At 38.9% G+C, this 24,417-nt stretch overlaps 2 protein-coding genes across 2 annotated transcripts in view; both read left to right on the top strand.

The window, feature by feature from the left end:
• The window catches only part of LOC139741180 (peptidylprolyl isomerase domain and WD repeat-containing protein 1-like), an 84,775-nt gene that overhangs the window by 4,051 nt on the left and 56,307 nt on the right, over positions 1-24,417 (top strand). Inside the window, exons 5-12 of the mRNA XM_071651776.1 lie at positions 1,640-1,727; positions 3,722-3,827; positions 11,221-11,364; positions 13,010-13,084; positions 13,886-14,060; positions 15,249-15,346; positions 16,729-16,928; positions 17,612-17,678. Coding sequence (XP_071507877.1) covers positions 1,640-1,727; positions 3,722-3,827; positions 11,221-11,364; positions 13,010-13,084; positions 13,886-14,060; positions 15,249-15,346; positions 16,729-16,928; positions 17,612-17,678 — 953 coding nt within the window. The remainder of the gene's footprint in view (positions 1-1,639; positions 1,728-3,721; positions 3,828-11,220; positions 11,365-13,009; positions 13,085-13,885; positions 14,061-15,248; positions 15,347-16,728; positions 16,929-17,611; positions 17,679-24,417) is intronic.
• On the top strand, positions 18,603-22,998 carry LOC139741534 (uncharacterized). The gene is made up of 2 exons (XM_071652116.1): positions 18,603-19,871; positions 22,852-22,998. The coding sequence occupies exons 1-2, from the start codon at positions 18,603-18,605 to the stop codon at positions 22,996-22,998; spliced, it is 1,416 nt and encodes a 471-aa protein (XP_071508217.1).

Genomic DNA, 24,417 nt, shown 5'->3' with positions numbered 1-24,417 from the left:
GAGATGAGGATTCAGCTTTTAAATCTTTTGCGAGAAACATAAAAACCTCTTGATGATATGTCAAAGAGTATACAATTGTAATAGGAATTCAAAGTTTATTTGATGAAAATTGATTTTGAAAAGGTTGAGATATCTAGAAACAAAGTATAAAAACAAAGCGATCCAAATAAAAAGCGGGTCCCACCTTTTATTATGATCACTTTGTTATGGATATCTCAGTCATTTCAAAACCAATTTTCATCATAACAAAAAACTTTGAGTTCCACTAGAATTATATGCTCTTTCATATTTCATAAGAGGGTTCTCATTATCTAAAAAGAAAAAAAAAATCATTACAAAAAAAGAAAATGTTGCGAACCTGAAGACCCATTTCAACCAAGACTGTACCAGCCCTTTAAACTTCAGATTCTATGCCTGTAGTCCTTCAAGAGTTTACTCGCTAATGCAATGGAATCATCACAGTAGATTATCTCAAAGAAAAATTTGTTGAAGTGATGATGGGCATTGTGTACAGTATTTTGTAATTTACCTGAAGGATTGTTGAAATGTACAGCAGTGGCTTTGTATTGGCTTATAAAATGTAAGCGTCTCATCAAGCCAAGAGGCATCCACCAAATATTGCATACAAACACTGTTGAACCTTTACATGCCTGTGCATGCAGCATTGATTTGTCATGCTACTACACGATTATGTGATCGTAATCATACAACTGTACTCTCCCGTCCTCATGCTAATAGTGCAACCTCAATTTCAAGTACCCACTGCCCTTTGACTGTCACTACAAAGTGTGTTTTCCTTCTTTACATTCCCCGGATGTCACTTCCATCCTCCAACTTTTCTAGGATCTTCTTTCATCAACCAACAGTCAAAACGAGGACTACATATATGTGCATACAGTTTTACTGCCAACCTCTCTTCTTGACTATATAATCCTCATGCAAATTTTAGCAACTCACTCAATGTAGGCACAGTCCCTCATGAAAACTAAAATGATACAAAAGGGAAGAGGGGATGAGTTTGTAATCCTCAGTGATTGGTCATTTTAAAGCATCTGTACTGAATGGCAAAGAAAGAATGCTACTAGATGCATTAAGTACCAAAAAAAACTGTATGCATAGGTATTTAGTGAGTCGCATAATATTGTGAATCCGGACTTTCCACCAATTTCTCACAAGATTAAATTTGCAAGCATAGAGTAGAGATATGAAAGGAAATGCATGCCATATACATACAGTGTATAATTATGTCAAGATCAGAGTTGATAAATTTGCATGTTGTCTTATTCGGGAAGAGCACACTTTTGAAAAATTAACAAAATAAAAAATGTGACAGTTGATATTTGAGATTTGCCACCACTTTGTACTAATTCCAACTTTTCCCATGATATTTGTGGGATGATGTGTAGTCTACAAGTATATTAATTTGCAAACATTGTACTGCAAAATTCATGAAGGGATGCCAGGTATGATGTGCAAAAATATGCCTAATTATTTGTACACACATATGAAAGTGAATAAATCTGATCAAATTAAATTGAAGTTGGTTGATTCTTTACATTCATTTTCTCTGAGTCCTTGGACAGGTCGTAATCTCTGACAACTCTTTCCATTGTGGCATTCTCTTTTTCCCGTTGATTAGATATGATCAACATGATGAAGCTCAGTTTTGTCCCTGGACGCTGTGAATGGACCTACAGGGCAGGTGATGCCATCCCAGCCTTAGCCATGTAAGAAGCTTTTAATAAGATTCTGTACCTTCTCAAAGTAAAACAAGGCAAAACAACATGACCACTGGTCCTTTAGACTAAGAATTTCCAAAGATGTACTCAATCTAAAGTGCTCTTCCATAATAACAAAATTTCAGTTACATTGGAGTAAAATCAGGCCCCAATATTATCCACTTTATGTTTTTTGTCGAGCCCACTGGAGGTGTGGGGAGACTAAGGGATCGCCTGCGGCGTCTGTCCGTCCGTTGTCCGTCCGTTGTCTGTCCGTAACGCTACAAAAACTTGAATAACTCTCTACTGAGGATTTCAATTTCAATCAAACTTGGAGGGAATAGTGGTTATACAAAGTTACACATTTTACCAAACATGAAGGGCACCTCAAGGTCAAAGGTCACAGGCAGAGGTCAATGAACTGTAGGGCCCAATGTTAAGTTTTTAGGGCGTGTTTCGTTTATGGCTCGTAACTTTTGATGTATCTGTCTGTTTGTGACCAAACTTAGATGGTAGATGGCCCTTGGGAAGTTGAAGGTTACCACAAGGTCAAAGGTCACAGACAGGGGTCAACAATCTTTTAGGGCCCAATGTTAAGTTTTTATGGCACATTTTGATTATGGCTCATAACTTTTGATCCCATTGTCCGTTTGTGACCAAACTTGGATGGTAGATGTCCCTTGGGGAGGTGAAGGTCATCACAAGGTCAAAGGTCACAGACAGGGGTCAACAAACTTTTAGGGCCCAATGTTAATTTTTTATGGCGCGTTTCGATTGTGGCTCATAACTTTTGATCCCTATGTCCATTTGTGACCAAACTTGGATGGTAAATGTCCCTTGGGGAGTTGAAGGTCACCACAAGGTCAAAGGTCGTGACGAGTCAATGAACTTCTGGGAGTTAGAAAAATATTAATTTCTTGTACGCGAATGGGCGAGACACAATTTGGCACTTGCCTTGTACTGTTTATTTGTTCATTAATAATGAAATTTCAATATAACAAAAGAAAACTGCTAGTCCCCAGGACTTTGTTACATCAGGAGTCAACTGTTGTACAAAGACATGCACATACATCCACACGCAACAATTCCAAACATATTTTTTACATTGTGTGAAATAAATAAAGAGTATGAAAATATTAGGGAGCAGCTTGAACGCACCACTGGCTGGTCACAAATGCAGCTGTTATCTTGAAGCACTGTGTATCAGTGTTTCCTTTGGAGTATAAAAAGGGGATGTAAGTAATTTCTGAGTATGTTTCATCAATATAAAACAAGCAAAACAACAGCTTTTTGGGGGAATTCAAGTTTTATTGGTGAACTCATTTGGAAAAATCAAGAACTTTATCATATTATGGATACTGATCATGTCTGCTGAAATGAAGGAAAAATGGTTAAGGGCAACACTCCTTGTATTTGATATTGGTCAATACTGAATGAAAAAGCAATTCACAGGAATCATTTTTCTTATAAGCATATTATTTTAATCATAGCATGTATATTTTACTTTGTACAACTTGCACTTGTTGCTATGCAGACATTAAGAATAGATTAACTCTTAGTTTGCATTCATGAGGCTTTTTTTTTTCTGCTTGCATTTCTTGTGTCCTTTAAAATTGAATCTGTGCCCATCAAACAAAATTAAAAGCCCCCAGCTGGAAAAAAAAATTGTGTGATACAATTTGTGAATCATGGATGGATTGGTCAGGTCTTTGTTCTCATAAGTCAGGACTTGTGTTAAGGACTTTCAAAAAATTTTTATTTTGCAGAGTCAAGAAGTTCTTGCTATTAAAGCAGACTGTGCCCAGTTTATAGCAGTGCAAGATTGCTCATCGAAATTTGAGCCATTTTCTGAGCATGTGAGTTTTCACCATGTTTGTGATGGGAATATCACCTTCATTTTAGTGCTGTTTTTGTTTGTTTGTTTGTTTGTTTTGTTTGCAAAGAATCTGCATTAGTAATGCATGTCAGTACATCACTTTTGATCACATTTCTTCTTGTTTCAGTTCTGAAGCAGAGACTGGTAAAATTCACATCTTTGATGGGAAGGGTACAAGTGAACCAATGCACACTCTTGAGAAACAGCATGGTGCACCAGTCATCATTATCAAGGTGAGCTTTGATATACAAAATGTAACCATATATAGTGTGATCACCAACAGCATACTTAATAGGAGCTGTAGTGGAAAATGTACTAAATGTGACATTAGATATAGCAGCAGGGGCGGATCCAGGTATTCCGTAAAGGGAAGGTGCCTGTACAAAATTAAAGGGGTGTGCTCGCCCCCCCCCCCCTTTTTTTTTCTTTTGTTTTAACAAAAAAAAAATAAAGATAGGGCCTCTGCCTGGATCCACCACTGAGCATTGACTGAATATAGCTTTCATTCTGTTTGCAGCCTTGAGTATGAAAGCAAGCATACTAGTATTTTAGATTTGTCACTGATCATTCCTGAAGCTTGTCTCTGATTTTGCAACTGTACCACTCTTTTTCCAAGAACTATAAAACTAATTCTCTCACTGGTCACATCAGCTCATGCTTCGCAATCAACACAAAGCTTCCCTTCGCATTTGGAGTTCTCAACATTTCTCTGAGGATAGACAGTGCAGGCTACTAGTACCCTCAAACACTGAGGGATGGCCAGCTCTCTTCTTCACAGTTCTTTTCAGATCTCTCAGTCAGAAGGTTTTCTCTTTCTCTATCTCTTCAGTCCGCTTCCTCTCTCACTCACATTATAACCGGAGGGCCAAACCCCAAAAAGTCGCTTACTTAACGAGTGAGTTGCACTCTCTCTACAAACTAAGTAGACCATGCTTATTTTCAAGTTTTTATTGTAACAAACAACATTCCACTGGTCTACCTCAAAAAATTTGTTGCGAAAGCCTCCAAATCCAAGATGGCGTCCAAGATGGCCGCCATATTTACTGAATTTGTTATTTAAATGATAGAATTCGATAGAAACATCAGATTTCAACAAATGTGATGGCATATGAAAGAGAATAAAATTTTCTACAAGTTGATACCATTTTTGTGGGTTATTGTGATAACTGGATTGAGATTTTAAGGAAAAAACTCTCCTTTTTTATATTTTTCTGAAAAAAGGAAAATCATGAAAATGCTTGATTCACCATAAATCAAAGAAAGACTGAAGGATTATCTTGAAACGTTTCAAGAATTTTGTTTGACATATAATTAATATTTGGAGAAAATTAGGGGTCAGTACCATTTTCGGTTCAGGAGTTATAATGTCTCAAACTTGAAAACTCACTATGTAAAAATGGCCACTTTAGTTGTGACAAGACCTTGTTGGTCGTAAAAAAAGCCTGCGCGCGCCAAGACTACTACACGCACCACTGGCACTGGCGCTTGTAGCAGTGCCAGTGGTGCGTGTAGTAGTCTTGGCAAACGCAGACTTTTTGTTTGACAAACAAGGGTTTGTGCTTGCAAACTAACTTTTCATACCAAGTGGTAGCTCAGGTGATACTGATCGCTATTATTTCAAAGTAGATTGCTCTGAATCAGATGAGATGAAGCAAAAAATATCTTTCAAATAGAAATAGAAGCTTGAAACACTAACCTTGCTATAGAAAGTTTAAAACAAAATTTGGATCAATCACTCAAAAAATTCAAAATTGCAGGCCATCAAAGCTGACATAGTGTATTGCGCCAAAGTAAATGTATCATTTCGATTTTGATACAATTTTGTCTGTTTTGCTGTCTATTTATATGTTTTTTATATATTCTGAACGTTTTAATGGTATTTCAAACCATCTTAGGTTTTTATGGAGACATTTTTCAGAATGCACCATGAATATTTCTCTAAAAAGTAAAAAAAAAAAAATTAAATATGTTTATGAAAACCATGCAGAAATTAACATCTTTCCCATAATATAATCAATATTTGGAGAAAATTAGGGGTCAGTATTGTATTTGTTTCAGGAGTTATAGTGTCTAAAACTTGAAATCCAATTTTACATAATATATATTTGCACGCATCTGTTCCCAAAGACGTCACAGAGGGTCAAATACGAGATTGTGCTTACTTCTCGAGTTCCACTCTCTCTATAAACAAGACCATACATAATATTAAGTATACTAAGCAATGTTCCGTAAGTACACCTCAGTAGATTTGTTGCAAAAACCTCCAAAGTACAGATGCGGTCCAATAGGGCCACCATTTTTCAAACATAAAATTTGATAGAGACATTGGATTGCAACAAATTTGATGTCATAATGAAGGAGAGCAAAACTTCCGAAAAGTTGATACCACTTTAGCTGTGTATTGTGATAAATTGGGGGGGGGGGGGGGGGGGTTTGTTTGCTTCTCTCTTTTTTTTTTGGGGGGGGGATACATATTTTATATTGTTTTGAAAAAAGGAAGGAATGCAAAAATGCATGATTTAATATTTATCAAAGAACAACTGAAGAATTATTTTGAAACCTGCGATTGAGATTGAGATTTACTGAGATTGAGACATAATTCATATTTCTGGAATCATAGGCAATATCATACACTGTTGACAAGCTAGTTAACATTTAAAACTTGAAAAAATTGTATTCATGCATTATAAATTTTGCATACAATGTGTTTACATGGTCACATGTAATATTGTTATGGTCTAGTGACTTGCAAGTACCTGCAAACTAACTTTTCATGCCAAGTGATAGGTGACGCTGGTCGCTATTACTGTATCATTTCATCATAGTAGATTGTTCTGAGGCAGATAAGATTGAACAGAAAGTATTTTCCAAAAAGAGATAGGAGCTTGGAATTTGGCACAAATTTTTCCAATGTGTAATATTTAGCGATAAAAATAGTATCCACACAAAATTCAAGATGGCGGTAATTAATCGAGGTTGTCGTTCAAGGCATTATTTACCATTAGTGCACGTAAAACAAAAACCCAGCTTTACTTAATTCCTCAAACTAGTTCTAAACTGTGAGTTAGGGATAGAACAACTAATGTACAAACTTAAATCAGTATAATTAATGCTAAATATTGTTAGATATACTAAATAGATCTGATAAGAATGTTTTTTTTTTATATACTGAATTGTTAACAGTTATCATGGTTATGGTTTCTTGAAAAGAAATGGTGTTATCTCCGTATGTTTTAGGCTTTATTATAATTTTTTTTACATGGTAGAATGTTTTGTGATACAACTAACCTGCACATATAAATCGAATATGATATCTCTCCCAATGGTTAACAATACCTTTAGTGTGTTGCGTGAAAGTTAGATTTCAACTTGTAACTTATAATTTGATATATTTTTTTAATCTTCTTATATTGCTGTCTACTACATGTTTCTATACATCCGAACGATATTGTACTAGTGTAAACCATATTGAGGGTCTTTTTTTTTGGGGGGGGGGGGGGTGGAGCTCATTCCAGTGTTTGAAGAAATGCTACTGTATCAAAGATATGCTTTTTTACTTGTATGTTACTCTGCTGTTGTAGAAACGTGGATGATGATGGTATATGTGTAATAATGTCTGATCCGCAGATGTCCTTGAAAGCCGTTCTGATCCGAACCCCCCCCCCCAAAAAAAAAAAAAATCCGACATGGCGGCAATTTCTCAACTTTGCTCTTAAATGTGTTGTGCGAAATTACTTTTCTGTATAATGTTCGTATAAAATTGTACAAATTGATTATTCGTGCTGTATATTCGCATTTACAAATAAGCATGCTGAAACTGTATTTACTGTTATCAGATTTTTCTTACATTGTTTTAGGCTGATTTCATGTGGGTTATAGTGTCACAATTGATCTGAACTTATGCCATTGGTAGATGTTTTCCCATATTGGATATAAGGATCTCTCGAGAGTGAAAATGTTCATTTTCATTCATTTTAGAGTGACCTCGGGGATCACTCGAAGAGTGAGGAGTGATCCCTAAGGCAGGGCTCGACACTAACGGTGATCCGGTGGCCCAGGGCCACCAAAAACGCACGTCGGGCCACCAAAAATGTCAGAAATGAAGAATTTGGTGGCCTGATCGGGCCACCGAAAAAGGTCGGATATTTGCCTTTGGGCCACCAAAAATAAAAGTTAGTGTGGGGCCCTGCCTAAGGTCACTTTAAAATGAGTGAAAATGAACATTTTCACTCAGAAGTCACTCCAATTTCACTCTAAACTCACCGTCTTCTGTTATTCACTCCTCACATCAAAAGTAAAAACTTCCACTCGATTTGGTTTTTTCTTTTTCGGAGAGTAGAATATCACTGGTTTTAAAAATGTGTCCATAAAAACCTAAGACGGTTTAAGATAGCGCAACAGACAAAATTGTGTCAAAATCGAAATAATACATTTAATTTGGCGCAATACACTATGTCAACTCTGTAAATGATGAAATTGGTAATATATTTGAATGGTTTTGTTGTAATAAACTATTATTGAATACTAGCAAATCTCAATATGTTGTATTTAGATTAAGAGGGAAAAGAATCCAAAATGACATTGTTCCACTTGTTATAGGCGGTAACCAGATTGATCAAAGCCAAAATGTACGATTCCTAGGCGTTATAGTCGATGAATATTTATCGTGGAAAGACCACGTCAGTTACGTCTGTACTAAAGTTTCTCGTATAAGTGTTGGTATCATATCCAAGTTACGTCTCTATTTACCAAAAGAAACCTTAATTACTCTGTATAGTGCCATAGTTATGCCTCATTTGATGTACTGTAATGTAGCTTGGGGAAATACTTATAAGACTCATATAGATAAGTTGATTGTTCTTCAGAAAAAAGCTGTAAGGTATATTACGAATTCAAACTTTAGAAGTCCAAGTTTGCCATTGTTTATTCAACTTCATATTTTGCCATTTAAAAAAATTAGTTATCTTGAGTTGCTTGATTTTTATGTTTAAGACACAAGGTGATCCGAAATCTTTCATGAAGGATGCGTTTGTGTTAAATTCTACCGTTCATGCTTATAATACGCGTAAAAGTAATCTCATTCATCAACCCTTTGCAAGAACTCAAACTGCCCAAAATTCATTTGTATATGTTTGTATTAGAGAATGGAATAATTTGCCATTGAGAATTAGGTCAGCCTCATCACTATCCAACTTTAAACGTACATGTCGCATTTATCTTGAGGGAAATTTGTAAAACAAGAATGATCAGGGAAGCTGAATTTAAAAGTATAGTAAAATAGAAAGTATATCTTTCTGCAATTTCATGTAAATTATATGTATGTGCATGAGAGTTTTAGTGACACGTGTTTGTGTGATTGAATGTGTGTGTGTGCGCGCGTGTGTGTGTGTGTGTGCTTGTGTTGCATCTGTCCTATGTAAATATGTTACTATTACACTTCTTGTTAATATGTTTAAAACTTTAGTATGTTTTGCTTTGTTTTATATGTTTATCCGGGACCCCTTTTTTACAAGCTCTGCTTCTTTTGGGGTCCCAAACCATTCATTATTCTTAATGCTGTATCCTTTTGTAAAATGTCAAATGTTTAATGAATTGGTTAAATAAACTTGAACTTGAACTTGAACTTGAACTTTGATGGCTGTCATCTTGATTTTTTTTTTTTGAGCGATTGATCTAAATTCTGTCTTAAACTATCTATAACAAGATTGGTGCCAAGTTTCAAGCTACTACATGTACCTCTGTTTGATTTTTTTTTTTTTGGCTTCATCTCATCTGCTTCAGAACAATCTACTTTGAAATAATAGCGATCAGTATCACCTGAGCTACCACTTGGTATGAAAAGTTAGTTTGCAGGCACAAACCCTTGTTTGTCAAACAAAAAGTCTGCATTTGCCAAGACTACTACACGCACCACTGGCACTGCTACAAGCGCCAGTGCCAGTGGTGCGTGTAGTAGTCTTGGCGCGCGCAGGCTTTTTTACGACCAACAAGGTCTTGGTCACAACTAAAGTGGCCATTTTTACGTAGTGAGTTTTCAAGTTTGAGACATTATAACTCCTGAACCGAAAATGGTACTGACCCCTAATTTTCTCCAAATATTACTTATATGTCAAACAAAATTCTTGAAACGTTTCAAGATAATTCTTCAGTCTTTCTCTGATTTATGCTGAATCAAGCATTTTCATGATTATCCTTTTTTCAGAAAAATATCAAAAATGAGTGTTTTTTTCCTTAAAATCTCAATCCAGTTATCACAATAACCCACAAAAATGGTATCAACTTGTAGAAAATTTTATTCTCTTTCATATGCCATCACATTTGTTGAAATCTGATGTTTCTATCGAATTCTATCATTTAAATAACAAATTCAGTAAATATGGCGGCCATCTTGGACGCCATCTTGGATTTGGAGGCTTTCGCAACAAATTTTTTGAGGTAGACCAGTGGAATGTTGTTTGTTACAATAAAAACTTGAAAATAAGCATGGTCTACTTAGTTTGTAGAGAGAGTGCAACTCGACCTCTTTTTTTAGCTTTTGGCCCCCCGGTTATTAGTTCTGAGCTCTGAGAAGTAATCTTTTTGCTCAAAAAATTTCCCTTTTTTTCAAAATTTCTACTTATCTACCTACCTCTAATCCCAGCATAATTTTAAATACTACTACTACCACAGTCATGCTATGATCATGAAAAAAGAGAAGTCTTAACCCGTTGAGGAAGATTTGATTTTGCTACAACACACATTTCCCATAGACACCTACGTATACTCGGGACTTGTCCTCGACGGGTTAATATCTTGAAGATTGGTTTGTATTTTTTCACAATTCTTGAGTGGTATTGCACTCTGCTCATCAAATGGTCTGTTCATGTTATTGCACATTATAAAATGGGTTCAAGAATGTAGCCAATTGGAAGCGCTGAAATGAGTCACGTGTGCGTGCATTATTTTCTTGCTAACATGCACGGCGTGTTATCCTATGGGACATTGCAGAGAAAGCGTAACTGACGTCACAATGTTTACACTAGCAGTGCGCACTCAATCAGTTGTTAGAAGTGCGTCGCGCGCTACTATACGCGCTGTCAATCCTGTAAACAACTTCTAGTTCGGGCTGCCGGCCGGCCTTTCTTGTGCATAACATGTGGCGTACGTATACTCTACGAGATACGCAGTATATGTGCAGGATTTCCGAGTGCGACGTGCGTAAATGTTTGGGACGAACATCTTCGGACATCTTGACTTTTGAGCGAGTGCTACATGTAGCTGACTGGTATTGACCCACAAAGGTACATGAAAAATGCTGTTAGTTTTCGACCCATTTTATAAATCAAATAATACACAGGTTTAAGCTTGTGACGTTAGTGGAGATGCAGCTCACTCTCTGTTATTTACAATGTAGTGCATGTTTCACAATTGTAAATACCCTCGAGTGCGCTACATCTCCACTAACGCACTCTCACCTGTGTATTATTTGTATATTAATGCATTCATTAACGTCAATGTCGCCTTTTAGAAATCCCTTTCCCGTAGAGATGGTTGGAAATTGTGCTTGTTTGTACCCAGGTTTGTTTCCCTCACTACATCTCATCTTTTTTGTTTTTCATTTATTGTGCTTTGCCTTTCTCCTTGTAGTATAACCCTATCTTTGAGGTGGCGCTGTCTGTGGATAAACAAGGAATCCTCGAGTACTGGATGGGGCCAAAGAAGGACTACATCTTCCCGCCGATGGTCAACTTCAGATACAAGACTGACACTGACCTCTACGAGTTTGTCAAGGTGAATTATGCTTTGTTTTCTGTTGGTAACTAGTAGTGTACTATTTTGAGTTTGCTAGTCCGTAATTATGTACTGCCTCCTTCATGGTTTGATTGAAGTGATCATTAGCTATTGCTTTACATTTTCATATCTATAGGGCCCATAAATAAGATGAATCTTGTTTTTGTGCCAAATTTCGATCTTCAAATATAACTAAAGAATGATTAATTACCACAATGATGACTCTCTGTCAACATTCATTCTTTATAAATCTGTTTGTTGTAAGCAACTGACTGCTTCAGGTTGGCACTCAAATAACTAGAATTGATTTCAACTGTCTGTGTGATAACAGCTGAAGCTAAATTTCTTGAGAAGTTTGAGCAAGATGAAGGATTTAAAGGCCTAGTTTACTTTTGGGAGCAGTGATTTAAAAAATTTTCAAGATATCACATTTGATGCATATGTGTAGGCCAGTTGTATCACAAGCATCCTACCATATACAATTTTTGCAATAAAGCCCAAGATAGTAAAGGAGATATCAGTGTTTTTCTTAATAAACCAGAACTGTAGATGGTTTAGTCTAGAAACATTTGTGACCCGCTACAACAAAAGGATCCGAAAGTCGGGGTAGGACAATTTTCTGAAAATGGCATGACATTATTCCCTTACTTTTCTACTTTTATTTCATATATAGCACAAGTCATAAAAGTACTCGGTTGTGGAGATATCGATGATTTTATTAGCGCATGGCAATTGGTTAAGGAAATCAGAGTTTCAAGAAAAACGCCTTGAAAGTTTTCCTTTCAACGCTGTCATGATCAAGGGGAGGCGAGACAGTTTTCACCACTTGACAATAGAAGGCATGCTCCTAGCGACCTCCGCGATGCTCATTCAAGCTTAGCACCAGCGGTCTACGCATGACCAATCAGTAATCAGGATGCCACGCACTGACCAATAAGATCACTCCCTCGTTACTAGGGGCGGAGTTTAGCTGCGGCGCTAAATTCAAATCTTTTGACACGTTTCTGTTACGTTGAAAGTCGGAAAATCATAGCCCAGAAAAATGCTGATTTCTTGCCTTTCCTGTGATCATTTAGGTTCGAAATTTCGGCAGATGATAGGCAAAACATTAGGCTACAAAACTGCCAAAAACAGAAATCTGATTGTTTTGGCCAATTTCGATGATGCAGCTTCAAACTTGATTTTCTCGACTCAGCCATCAGCAACTTTAGGATCCTTTTGTTATAGCGGGTCACATTTTTATTATAACTATTGTTTACATTTTGTGTATTTAACAATACTTAACACTGAGAATACAGATTCAGATTTTTACAGTGGTTGTTTCTATCCCTAACTCACATTTTAGAACTATTTTAAAGCACTAATGCTGGCTTTTTGTTTCATCTGCAAATGATAAATCATGCTTTTAACGTTCAAATTAAATCAGTCACTTGACCCAGAGAACTGTTTTGAAGCACCACTTGGATACTACATTCAACGATCAACTGGTTTCTAAATGTCCATAATATTTGTAGCATTTGAACCATGAAATGCCAAAACTATTTGTTGCTGTGAGTTCTGTGCAGGTTATTCAAAACATGTTTACCTGTCTAGGTAGAGTGGTTTTCACACAACAGTATGTTCATTTTAAACTTTGTTTCCACAGTGCAAGACGGTGCCGACCTGTTTGTCTATCTCGCCAAACGGAAAGCTGATTGCAACCATTGCCAAGGATAGAAAGGTATGAAAGGTTACAGCTATGTGAGATATTAGGGAGCTTTAGATTTGCGGTGTGGACGTTTGAGATGACGCTTGAGCTGGACGTTCTCTTTTTCCGTGCGTCATGTTGAAAAGTCGCTTTAGATTACACTGGGTACGCAACCTTTAAAAATAAGATGGCGCCCCCATATGATTGGTGCATGAAGAAGCTCTCTACGTCGTGAATTGAGCAGACGTAAAAATAGCCCAGAACGCATAGTGGAAAACTTAGACGACGCAAGCTATAAATAGATCAACTTGAGGTGCGTTTTGTGCATGTCCATAGCATGTTATTTTTTTCCTCTGAACATCCCCGTCGCGAAAATCTAAAGTTTCCTAATATTGATTGAAATCATCGAAGTTAACTTATAATGTTGTGAAAATCAGGTAGATACATTGTATGTAGAGTTCACCAATAAATATTCGACTGTGAATGATGCAAAGAACCCTATTTCCAGCAGACTTATCAAGGTTATGTGAACACAACCTGTTTTGGTCTTATCTGCATCCTTTAGAGACAAGACAATTCAACTATAAATTAATAATCTTTACTGCATATTACATGTCAATACATTTTACAGACCAGTAATCTTGTGAGCAGTGGGTTGGTGGTAGTTATCTCTCCACCATCACCAAGAAAATTGTGATGGCAACATTTGATAATGAGTTTCCAAGCAATACTTTGATTCACCAATGCACAAATCCAATGAGCTTTTGTAATCGTTCGGGTCTTATCATCTTTTGATAGCCGGTATTTGTTTGTCTGTGTTGTTTTAATGTCTAGATACGAATTTTCCGTTTCCTGACGGGCAAGCTGACCAAGGTGCTGGACGAGTCCCTCCAGACCTTCACCGAGTTACACCAGATGAGGCAGCAGCTGCCGGACATGGAGTTTGGCCGCCGCATGGCGGTGGAGAGGGACCTACAGAAGACCGACGCTTTCGCCCTCGCAAACATCAGTGAGTTCCACCATGAAGTTTCTATTTCTGATGTTGTTGGCATCCATTTGTCTCGGGAGACAATGGAGTAACACTAGGCAATGAGTTGCATCACCTTGAGTGGTTGAATACGTAGTCCCACTCTTGAATGACAATCTTTGAAGCACTTGCAGCAGATGAAGTTCGTTGGGGCTGATACTGAGGCTGCCCTTGCCTTCTTCCTGGCTCTCTTGTCAGCCTGCGGTACGTTCCTTGCCGCTTCAGCCGTCTTGGTGCCCTCTCTGACAGTGCCTCTCCGCATCTGACAATTGTCAGTTACACCTTCCCAGGTGTTTGTGTCTTTGTCGGATATCTTGATAAGTTCAAGTCATTGTTGAAAACTTATCTGTTTACTCAACTTTAATTATGTTGTTTTGCTGCTGCATGTTATATCATAATACGTATATTTACATAATGCTGTATTTTATTTTAATGTCATACTTCTTTTCTTTCTTTCTTTTTCCGGATCGATGCGCTTAGAAACATCAGTATTAAGCGCTATATAAATGTTATTCATTATCATTCATTCATTATCTTCATGTCGCATTTGCGCACGGTCATCTTTGAAGGGAAGATGTAGACTCCTCACATCGCTCTCCATACAGCATGTCCTTCGGGATGTGACCTGATTCCATTTGATGCATGTGATCCAACCACTGATGTGCCTACCATTAATTATATCCATCTAATCACACAAATAGATGATTTATAAAGCATGCACTAAGAGCCAGCAAAGAACTACTGTAAGATAAGCAAGTTCGACCACTTTTAACTAATTTTGGTTTGCTGGAGTGCACATGTCGGGCCCTTTGAGAGATCCAGATTTTGGCCACTCAATATGAAGCTGGTGTACACATTATTAGTACCACATTAGTGTCAATGAATTTGTACTTGATTTTTCACAGGGATTGCTGTGGAATACTTTCATGCCAAAGCTGTGTATCAGAGTCCCCCTGTTTATTGATTTACTCTATGGCCATATGTTTTGTTAGTTTGATCCCATCTCCTTGTATTGATCAGAAGTATGTGAGAATGCAGTTTAGTGAGACTGGAAAGGAAATAAAACTTTTATTGCATTGACATATTTAAAAGAAGATTTGAAATTGCTGGATATTTCTCCATGCCAAAACTTACATACAGACTTTGGTATGTTTTTGTTTGCCATTTCAGTATTTGATGAAAGTGGCTATTTCGTGCTGTATGCCACTATGCTGGGTATTAAAATTCTCAACCTCCACACCAACAGAATATCCCGCATCATTGGAAAGGTAAGAAGAACAGTGTGCTGAAAGCATATTCAAAGGTGTTAATGTAAAGAGGCATTGTTGTAATTAGCTGTAAAGAAAATCTTCCGTACATTTTCCTTATATCATTCCAGTCTTGTGATATGTATATTGTTGTAGAGTGCACTAGGCTGGCATAGTTGATTCGCCAAAACTTCAACCGTTGAGGGCAAGTCCGAAGTATACTTGGGCAGGGGTCTATGAGAAATGTGTGCTGTAGCAAAATCAGCCTGTCCTCAATGGGTTAAGAACTTCATCACATATGAGCAGATCATTATGATTTTTTCTGTCATTCACAGAATGTTTTGTCACTACTCTTTCTTCATTCTCTGAATCCACATGTATGTCAAGAGAACTCTCCTGCTAAACTTCTTTTTAAAAAAAAAATAGTTCACAATGTACATGTTAAGGGATCATTAATTTCTGGTATGATTGCAGTAGAAAAGTAGTAGAAAGTAGATATCAAATATCTGCATTTATTAGAAAACTTGTGAAATGTAAATTTCAATAACTTTTAATTTTTTTTGGTGTCCAATTTCAAAAGAATATTACATTCTATTTTGTTTCCCCAATGATGATAGTCAAATTAACTTGTTGAAGACGAGTCCCGAGAATACTCGGGAAGGTGTCTGTGGGAAATATGTGTTATAGCCAAATCAGTCCGTCCTCAATGGGTTAAAGCATGAAGTAGACTTTGTAAAAGAGACTTTTGGATCTGCTCAAGGGCCACAATAAATTCCACAAATCTATATAAATATATATGTGTGGTATTATTGGTGTATGTAATACATGATATGAAATAATGTAAATCATCTGCAATGAATGTCCCTTTAAAGGGACAGTTTACCATTGGGAGCAGTGATCTAAAAAAAGTTCGAGGTTTCACATTTCATGCATATGCGTAGGTTAGTGATATCACAAAACATCCTGCCATATCTTAGAAATTTGCAATAAAGCCTAAAATTGAAAGCAGTGATCTGAAAAAGTTTGAGGTATTACATTTCATACATATGCATAGGTTAGTGATATCACAAAACATCCTACCATATTTTAGAAATTTGTAATAAAGCCTAAAATATAAGGAGATATCACTATTTTTTCTGAATAAACCATAACTGTAGACGGTTTATTCTAGAAACAATTTCACTGTAAGTATTGTTCACATTTTGTATATTTAACAATACTTAACATCGATTAAACTGATTAACTGTTTTACACAGGTTGTTTCTATATCCCTAATTCATATTTTAGAACTGTTTTAAAGCACTAATGCTGGCTTTTTGTTTCATCTGCAAATGATAAATAATGCCCTTAAGGTTCAAATACAACCTGCTTCATGATTTTTTTTTTCTCTGTGCTCTCTACAGCAAGAGAATGTGAGATTCCTGCACCTGAGTCTGTATCAGGGCAAGCCAAGCGGGAGCAAGGCAGCCATGACCATTGAGATGAAAGCATCAGAGAATCCTAGTCTCCAGGCAACGGAAAGCGACCCCACCCTGGTCTGCAGTGCCTTCAAGAAGAATCGCTTCTATCTCTTCTCCAGACGAGAGCCGGATGATGTGAAGAGGTGAGAATCTTCGTTGTGAAGGGGAAGAAGGAATTTATCGAAATTGAGGATAAGATGCTCCATCTCTACCCCTGCCCCCCCATGCTTAGAAACAAATAATGTTCAAATTGATGAAATTCTTATGTTGAGTTGTTTTTTTATGCAACTGATTGACAAATTGCCCTACATTGACATTCAGTGTAAATAAGAATTTAATTGATAAGTTTTTTTAGTAGTAGCCATGACAAAATAAATCATGGGCATACATACTCAAGCAGGATTCAAACCTACAATCTCCTGATCACCAGACAGGTGTCTTATCCACTAGACCACAGAGCTTCTGGTTCACAGCCCGTGCTGGTTTTAATTCTTATATCATGCAGTGAGTACTACTAAAACACTGATCAATTCAGTGCTTGTTTACATCAATATATGGCAATTTGCAATTGCAGTATTATACACTGTGTTATACACTCTGGAAGTGTTGTTGATTATTGTTGTTATTATCATCAATCATAAATAATGAACAGCAAACTATAATATCATTCTACCTTTCCTTCTGTGCATCAGTATTCTTTTTTCGTATGACAAAAGAAGGTTGATTACTTTGGACAGTTTTATATTACCAAAGAAGCTTAATTACGTTTGGTTTTACTCATCTTCTTATGTGTATCTGTAACTCATTTCATCTGTTGTCCCAACAGCAATGAGGCAGAAAGAGATGTCTTCAATGAGAAGCCAAGCAAAGAAGAGCAGATGGCAGCTACACAGGTGAGAAGTCTACACTTTTTGTATTCTTTTAAGCTGCTTATTGAAATGTGTATTTATTTACTTCATACAACTAGCGAGTTCCTAAAGGGAATCTGTCGTCAGATATTATGGTGCTTTGATTGAATCGATCTTGGTCCCCTGCCCTTCCTGTACCCATGGTACATTTGAAAACCATGCCTAGTGTAGGCCCGCTAGAATAGGATTGCATGTCAATGAATGTGCGCGCCAAAATGTAAGCTCATCGGTAACAATCCATTCCAGTTGGGCCTGATTCCTGGGCTGCGTGAGTGCTGCGTATATAAGGGGATTATGAGCCAACAAGCACAATCATATACATGTACCATGGAGACAGTGCTCAGGATCCAGCAGAACTAACTTAGCACTATCTTACGGCAGTTGGAAACTGACGAAGATGTTTTGTTGTTCCCCTCGAGATTTGTACTGATAGGAACTGCCATGTCCAACTTACGAGTGGGGACAGGTAAACAAAAAGCCTGCATACATTGTATATAGCAACAATGACTGACACACTACCTTTAACTACCAATACAAACATGACTGAGTCACAACCTAAAGGTTTGGTTGTGGTCCTAATAGAAGGTGGATCTCATCTTATATAGGACCACTTTTTTTTGTGGCTATCTCAGCCATTTCAAAACCAATTATACTTCGTAATTCCGTCAGGGATTACGTTGACAAGAGAGACCCGCTGACGCATGCGCAGATTCCCCAATTCGTTGACGGCGCATTTGCACTGAAGCACGGCTTCGGATGCCCGTTTTTTCCCCTGAAAATATCGTCGCGATCCTCAAGAATAGGTTAGCGCTTTAGTGGAATATTGAAACTTAAAGTCTCTCAGTCGAAGTGTAAGTCACTTTAGAGACTATTTTTCACGTTTCCGTTATCAAAAAATGAACGATCGGTATGGAGGCGAGCACGGCTGCCTCTCCCAAAACCCCAGCGGCGCCCGCTAAAGCTGGCCCGCTGGTTCCGGGCACCGGCAAGGTCGGTATCTTGGTAGAAAAACATGCAAGCGGCAAGGCCGCAGTAGCTATCAGTAACACCGCAAAGAAGACGATCGCTTCGTCGGTCAGTAATACGAAGGTGAAGAAAGGTACTGCCAAAACCGTAGCGGGATCTTCACAACAAAAAACTTCTGCTCATATGACTGAATTCGCCGAAAGGCTTGACAAAATGGAAAGTTTGCTTTCCAAAGTGATCGAAGCTCTCCCACAAGCGACCGCAAATTCATCACGTTCGCCGGCCAACATGGCGACCGCCACGGGCAGTGGCGAGCAAGATATGAGTACGCGGGGTGCATACTATCCAACCGCGCCTCACGCGGACATGAACTTGCCGGATAACTCGCCCACTGGGCAACTGGATATGTACATGATAGATCATGACGACGATACTGCGTCTGGATTCGACCACGCAGAGCAGATCCCGCAGTCCCAAGTGGAACAGTTTGAGATCCCCACCATAGCAGCTAAATTCGCGATGCCCACTGACATTGGGGATCCAATAGACGATGAAGTTGCAAAGTCGACTACCTATCTCATGACTCACCAACACGAACTGAAAGTTCTGGAGGATGTGGTTGGAAAGTATCCCTCTCCAAACAATTGTCAGCTCATCGATGTGCCCAAAGTGAATCCGCCTATCTGGGATTTTCTGCCACCAGCGACCAAGAGTCGGGATCTAAAGCTACAACGGGTGCAAAAATCACTTACAAAGGGATTAAATGCGTTCACAAGATCGCTCTCAGCAGGTCGCATGTCTGATACGCAGCAAGATGCCCTCACTCTGATTTGCAACGCGAATTTCGAGCTCAACTGTCTCCGTAAGGAGCTGATCAAACCAGACATTTACTCTAGATTTGCACATTTGTGTAAGCCTTCCCTCCCTGCTACCCGTCTACTGTTTGGAGACGATCTAGGAAAGCAAGTCAAGGACTTGAAAGATCAGCAGCTAGCGGCAGCTGGAGTCATGAAATCGCAAGGGAGGGCGAGACCAATCGCGGCGTATCAGCGCTCGCTCAGTAGGCCGTACCCACAGAGAGGACGCGGTTTTCAGCATGCTGCATATAACAGACCGGTGGCTGGATCTACTGCTGGGCCTTTTTTAGGCCAGAATTACAACAGGAGGGGCAGGCAGCCGCCTCACGCACAAACGCTGAGCTCGTCGAGCCAGGCAACTCAACAGACACCAAAATGCTACAAGAACTTAATTGGACCACTCTGGAACAGCGCAGAGAAAATGACAGGCTAATTATGATGTACAAAATACACAATAATCTCACTCCTCTTTCAGCACAGGACTATATCATCAAACAGGCTACTCAGTTAACGAGAGCCTCGCAACCACACTCCTATCAGGTACCATATTCGAGAACTGAATCGCATCGCCATTCGTTCTTCCCAAGAACTGTAAGGAACTGGAATTCCCTGTCGTCAGAAATTGTTTCAGCGCCATCTGTGGGATCATTTCGAAACCGTCTAACGGTTGATCACAGTGGCTAGTATTTTCGTCAAATTTTCTATGTGCTTGTAAACATCTGTAAATAAATTGTATTATAATGTAAATAGCACCAGTCTGCAAGAATCTTCAGTCTATTGAAGGAGGCAGACTTAATCAGAAGAAGAAGAAGAAGACAGCCCAGCGAGGTGGGCACTCCCAACGGAGGAAGTAGGAGCTGATACCGCCGAAACGTTGAGTAATCTCTGCTTACCTAATCACACTAGACTTGGCACTAGATCTAGTAGTACATTGAAACATGATAGGCCTATTGGAGGTCGACTGAGGCTACTTAGAAATAACTGGAGGACAGTGACACATGATCAATTCATTCTGAACTCAATTTCTGGCATGAAATTGGAATTTAAGGAGGGAAAATTTCCCCCTACAAGCACAAGAAATCCTCACTCCTTTCGGAGAAATTCAATTGACAATGCTCGTGTGCATGAAGAAATCAGAAATCTGCAGACAAAAAATGTTATTGAGCAATGCAGTCATGTGGAAGGAGAGTTCATCTCCAATGTATTCCCACGCCCCAAAAAGAATGGGGGCATACGGTTAATTCTGGACTTGTCAGAGTTGAACAAGTACCTTGTGTATCGTCATTTCAAGATGGACAATATTCACAAAGTACTGGAATTGATATCTCCAAACAATTTCTTAGCCTCAGTCGACCTTCGAGATGCCTACTATTCAGTCCCAGTACATGATGGAGACAGAAAATTCCTACGTTTCACTTTCAGTGACCAGTGTTGGCAATTCAAAGCAATGCCAAATGGGCTTAGCTCAGCCCCCCGTTTGTTCACTAAAATACTGAAACCAGTGTTTGCAACACTGAGAAGATCGCGCCACATCGTTATTGGATATCTTGACGATACCATACTGATCAGTGAAAGTGAAGCGAAACTGAAGGAATCCATAGCTACAACAGTAAGCCTTCTCACACATCTTGGGTTTGTGGTGCACCCAGAAAAATCAGTGCTCTATCCGACCAGGAAAATAAAATTCCTTGATTTTATGCTTGACACTGTAGAAATGTCTATCAGTCTGCCAGAAGGTAAAATGACAGAAATCAGAGATCTGTGCGCTAACTTGCTACATATGAATAGACCTTCAATAGGTAAGTAGCACAAGTGATCGGAAAGATTGTAGCAAGCTTTCCGGCAGTACAGTATGGTCCATTGTTCTATCGTGAACTGGAAAAGGACAAAATTCAAGCTCTGAAGGCAAACAAAGGTCATTTCGATAGAAAAATGGAACTATCCACCGAAGCAAAACAGGAGCTTCAGTGGTGGGTAGAGAACATTCACACTGCCTTCGCACCAATCCAAAGAAAGAAAGCAGATCTAGAATTACGCTCAGATGCCAGTGGGTCAGGATGGGGCGCCACAAACCTCCACAGTAGTACTGGGGGAAGATGGAGTGAGAAGGAACTACATAATGCAAAGCATAGTGGCATCAATTATCTTGAATTAGTTGCGGCTGGGCATGGTCTCAAGTCGTACTGCAAAGAACTAAGAGATGTGCATGTTTTGCTGCGTGTAGACAACACTACAGCTGTAGCATACCTAAACAACATGGGAGGCGTTAAGTCCCCTAACTGTAATGATGCCGCAAAAGAAATTTGGAAATGGTGCATACATAAGCACATTTGGATCACTGCGTCCCACATTCCTGGAAAATTAAATGTAGAAGCGGACCACAGGTCAAGACAGTTTAATGATGGGTCTGAATGGATGCTAAATCCAGCAAAATTCCAGGAAATTGCCAGTCACTATGGTACCCCAGAAATCGACTTGTTTGCTTCAAGGCTAAATAAACAAGTAGAAAGATATGTGGCATGGCAGCCAGACCCAGAGGGAGAAAATGTAGATGCCTTCACACTCGATTGGGGTCCATTGGATTTCTATGCCTTTCCACCCTTCTGTCTTATCTCAAGATGCCTACAAAAAATTAGGCAGGACGAAGCAAAAGGCATCGTAGTTGTACCAAACTGGCCCACCCAACCATGGTTCCCTGTATTAATGTCCCTGACCACTGAAAGACCAATGTTATTAAGGCATAGTGCAGAGTTGCTTACGCTCCCGGGAACGGGAGAACCTCATCCCCTGCATGACAGACTTGATCTGCTCTGTTTCAGGTGCTGCAAAAACCCCTAAGCAGAGGTGGACTGAATTCAAGAACAGTTGATTTCATCGCAGCATCGTGGCGAAAATCTACAAAAAAGCAGTATGGGGTTTACATCAGGAAATGGAAGTCCTTTTGTACAAAGCGTAGTTTGAACTATCTAACAGCACAAGCAAAGGACGTGCTGGAATTTTTAAGTGTTCTTTTTTATGATGAAAGTTGTAGTTACAGTGTTATCAACAGTGCACGTAGTGCACTTTCTTCGTTTTTGATATTGGAGGATAATTGTCAAGTTGGAAAACATCCACTCATTTCGCGTTTCGTTAAAGGTGTTTTTCATCTTCGCCCACCGTTACCCAGATATCGTGAGATTTGGGATGTGAACATAGTGTTTAATAAACTTCGTAGGTGGGCACCTGCAAAGACACTTTCTTTGAAAGTGTTGACCTGGAAACTGTGCACATTAATGGCCTTAGTTTCTGCGCAGAGAGTACAGTCGTTGCACAATCTGCACCTCGACCACATGCAGCTAAAAACCAGCGGTGCGCAATTTGTTTTCAAGGACCTCTTAAAGCACAGCAGGCCAGGAAACGCTAACCTCAATTTGTCGATGAGGGCCTTCCCACCAGACAGACGACTGTGTGTGGTGAACTACCTGCAGCACTACATCAAGTGAACAAGCACATTACGAGGCAAGGAGCACTACCTGTTCATTAGCTTCAAGAAGCCTCATCATCGCGTGACATCACAAACCGTAGCCAGGTGAATCAAGAGCACGCTTTCAGCTGCAGGGATAAATACTCGGGTTTACGTAGCCCACTCTACCCGAGCAGCTACGACATCAGCCGCAAGGTGTGCGGATTTGCCCATCAGTCAAATTCTGGCACAAGCAGGCTGGGCTGGGGAAAGGACATTTAGAAATTTCTACAACAAACCACTGGAAACAAGGAGAAGTTATGCTGCAGCTGTGATCCTGAGCAAAAGCAATCCACAGCTGAACCACCAGAATTAATGGCAGCCAGCCCCACATTGACTACAGGGCCATTTAATGCAGGTAAATACCTACTGCATAGATAAGCCATTAATTTACGTAGGCCGTTCATGGCTAACGGCTTTAAAATCTCTTGTCAACGTAATCCCTGACGGAATTACGAAGTATAATTGATAGATTAAACGAGAACTTACCTGTTTGTAGTTTGATCTCAATTATATGAGTAATATTACGGAAGGGATTACGTCCCTCCCTTCCCTCCCTGTGTATTCAAACTACAGTGGAAAGTTCTCGTTGATCTGTGTTTTCGTTAGCCATGACCGGTTTTTCTATGAATATTGGGGAATCTGCGCATGCGTCAGCGGGTCTCTCTTGTCAACGTAATCCCTTCCGTAATATTACTCATATAATTGAGATCAAACTACAAACAGGTAAGTTCTCGTTTAATCTATCAATTTTCATCAAGTAAACTGTGAATTGCTCTTAGAATTTTACGCTCTCTCATAGTTTATAAGAGGATTGTTTTATGAATACACTCTTTCATATTTAATATTTAAGTAGTTTCTCATCTCACCAAAAAAAGAAAGAAATGAAAGCCCATTCCAACCAAAAGTATACTATCAACTAGTACAAAAATATACAGATGAACAGGATATAGATAGTATAAATAGTTCTCAGTATTGTAACTTGTTCCTGTAGCATCAACTCATGAACAGGAACTTCGCACAGCAGGTTCCTGTAGCATCAACTCATAAACAGGAACTCCGCACAGCAGGTTCCTGTAGTGTCAACTCGTAGGCCCGAATTCACAAAGGTGGTACAAATGAAACCATGGTTTAAACCATGGACAAAAACCATGGAGCGCCAAGTGTTGCATGGAATATTTCGTTACGAAATCAGTCATTTCGTCGATGAAATGATTATTTTGTATAACGAAATGACAACATTTTGTAACTAAATGAACATTTCATCCACGAAATGATAATTTCGTTAACGAAACTGTGATTTTGTCAACGAAATGACCAATTTCGTAACGAAATATTCCGTGGTGAATTCCGACCTTAAAGAGGAACCTCGTACCAGGTTCCCAAAAGGTGATGTGAT

Source organism: Diadema antillarum, unplaced genomic scaffold (assembly GCF_040938485.1).
Source record: "Diadema antillarum isolate AM-2024a unplaced genomic scaffold, OU_Dant_1.0 scf00000031, whole genome shotgun sequence".
NCBI classification, from domain to species: Eukaryota; Metazoa; Echinodermata; class Echinoidea; order Diadematoida; family Diadematidae; genus Diadema; species Diadema antillarum.
This window is presented reverse-complemented; position numbering and strand designations above follow the sequence as displayed.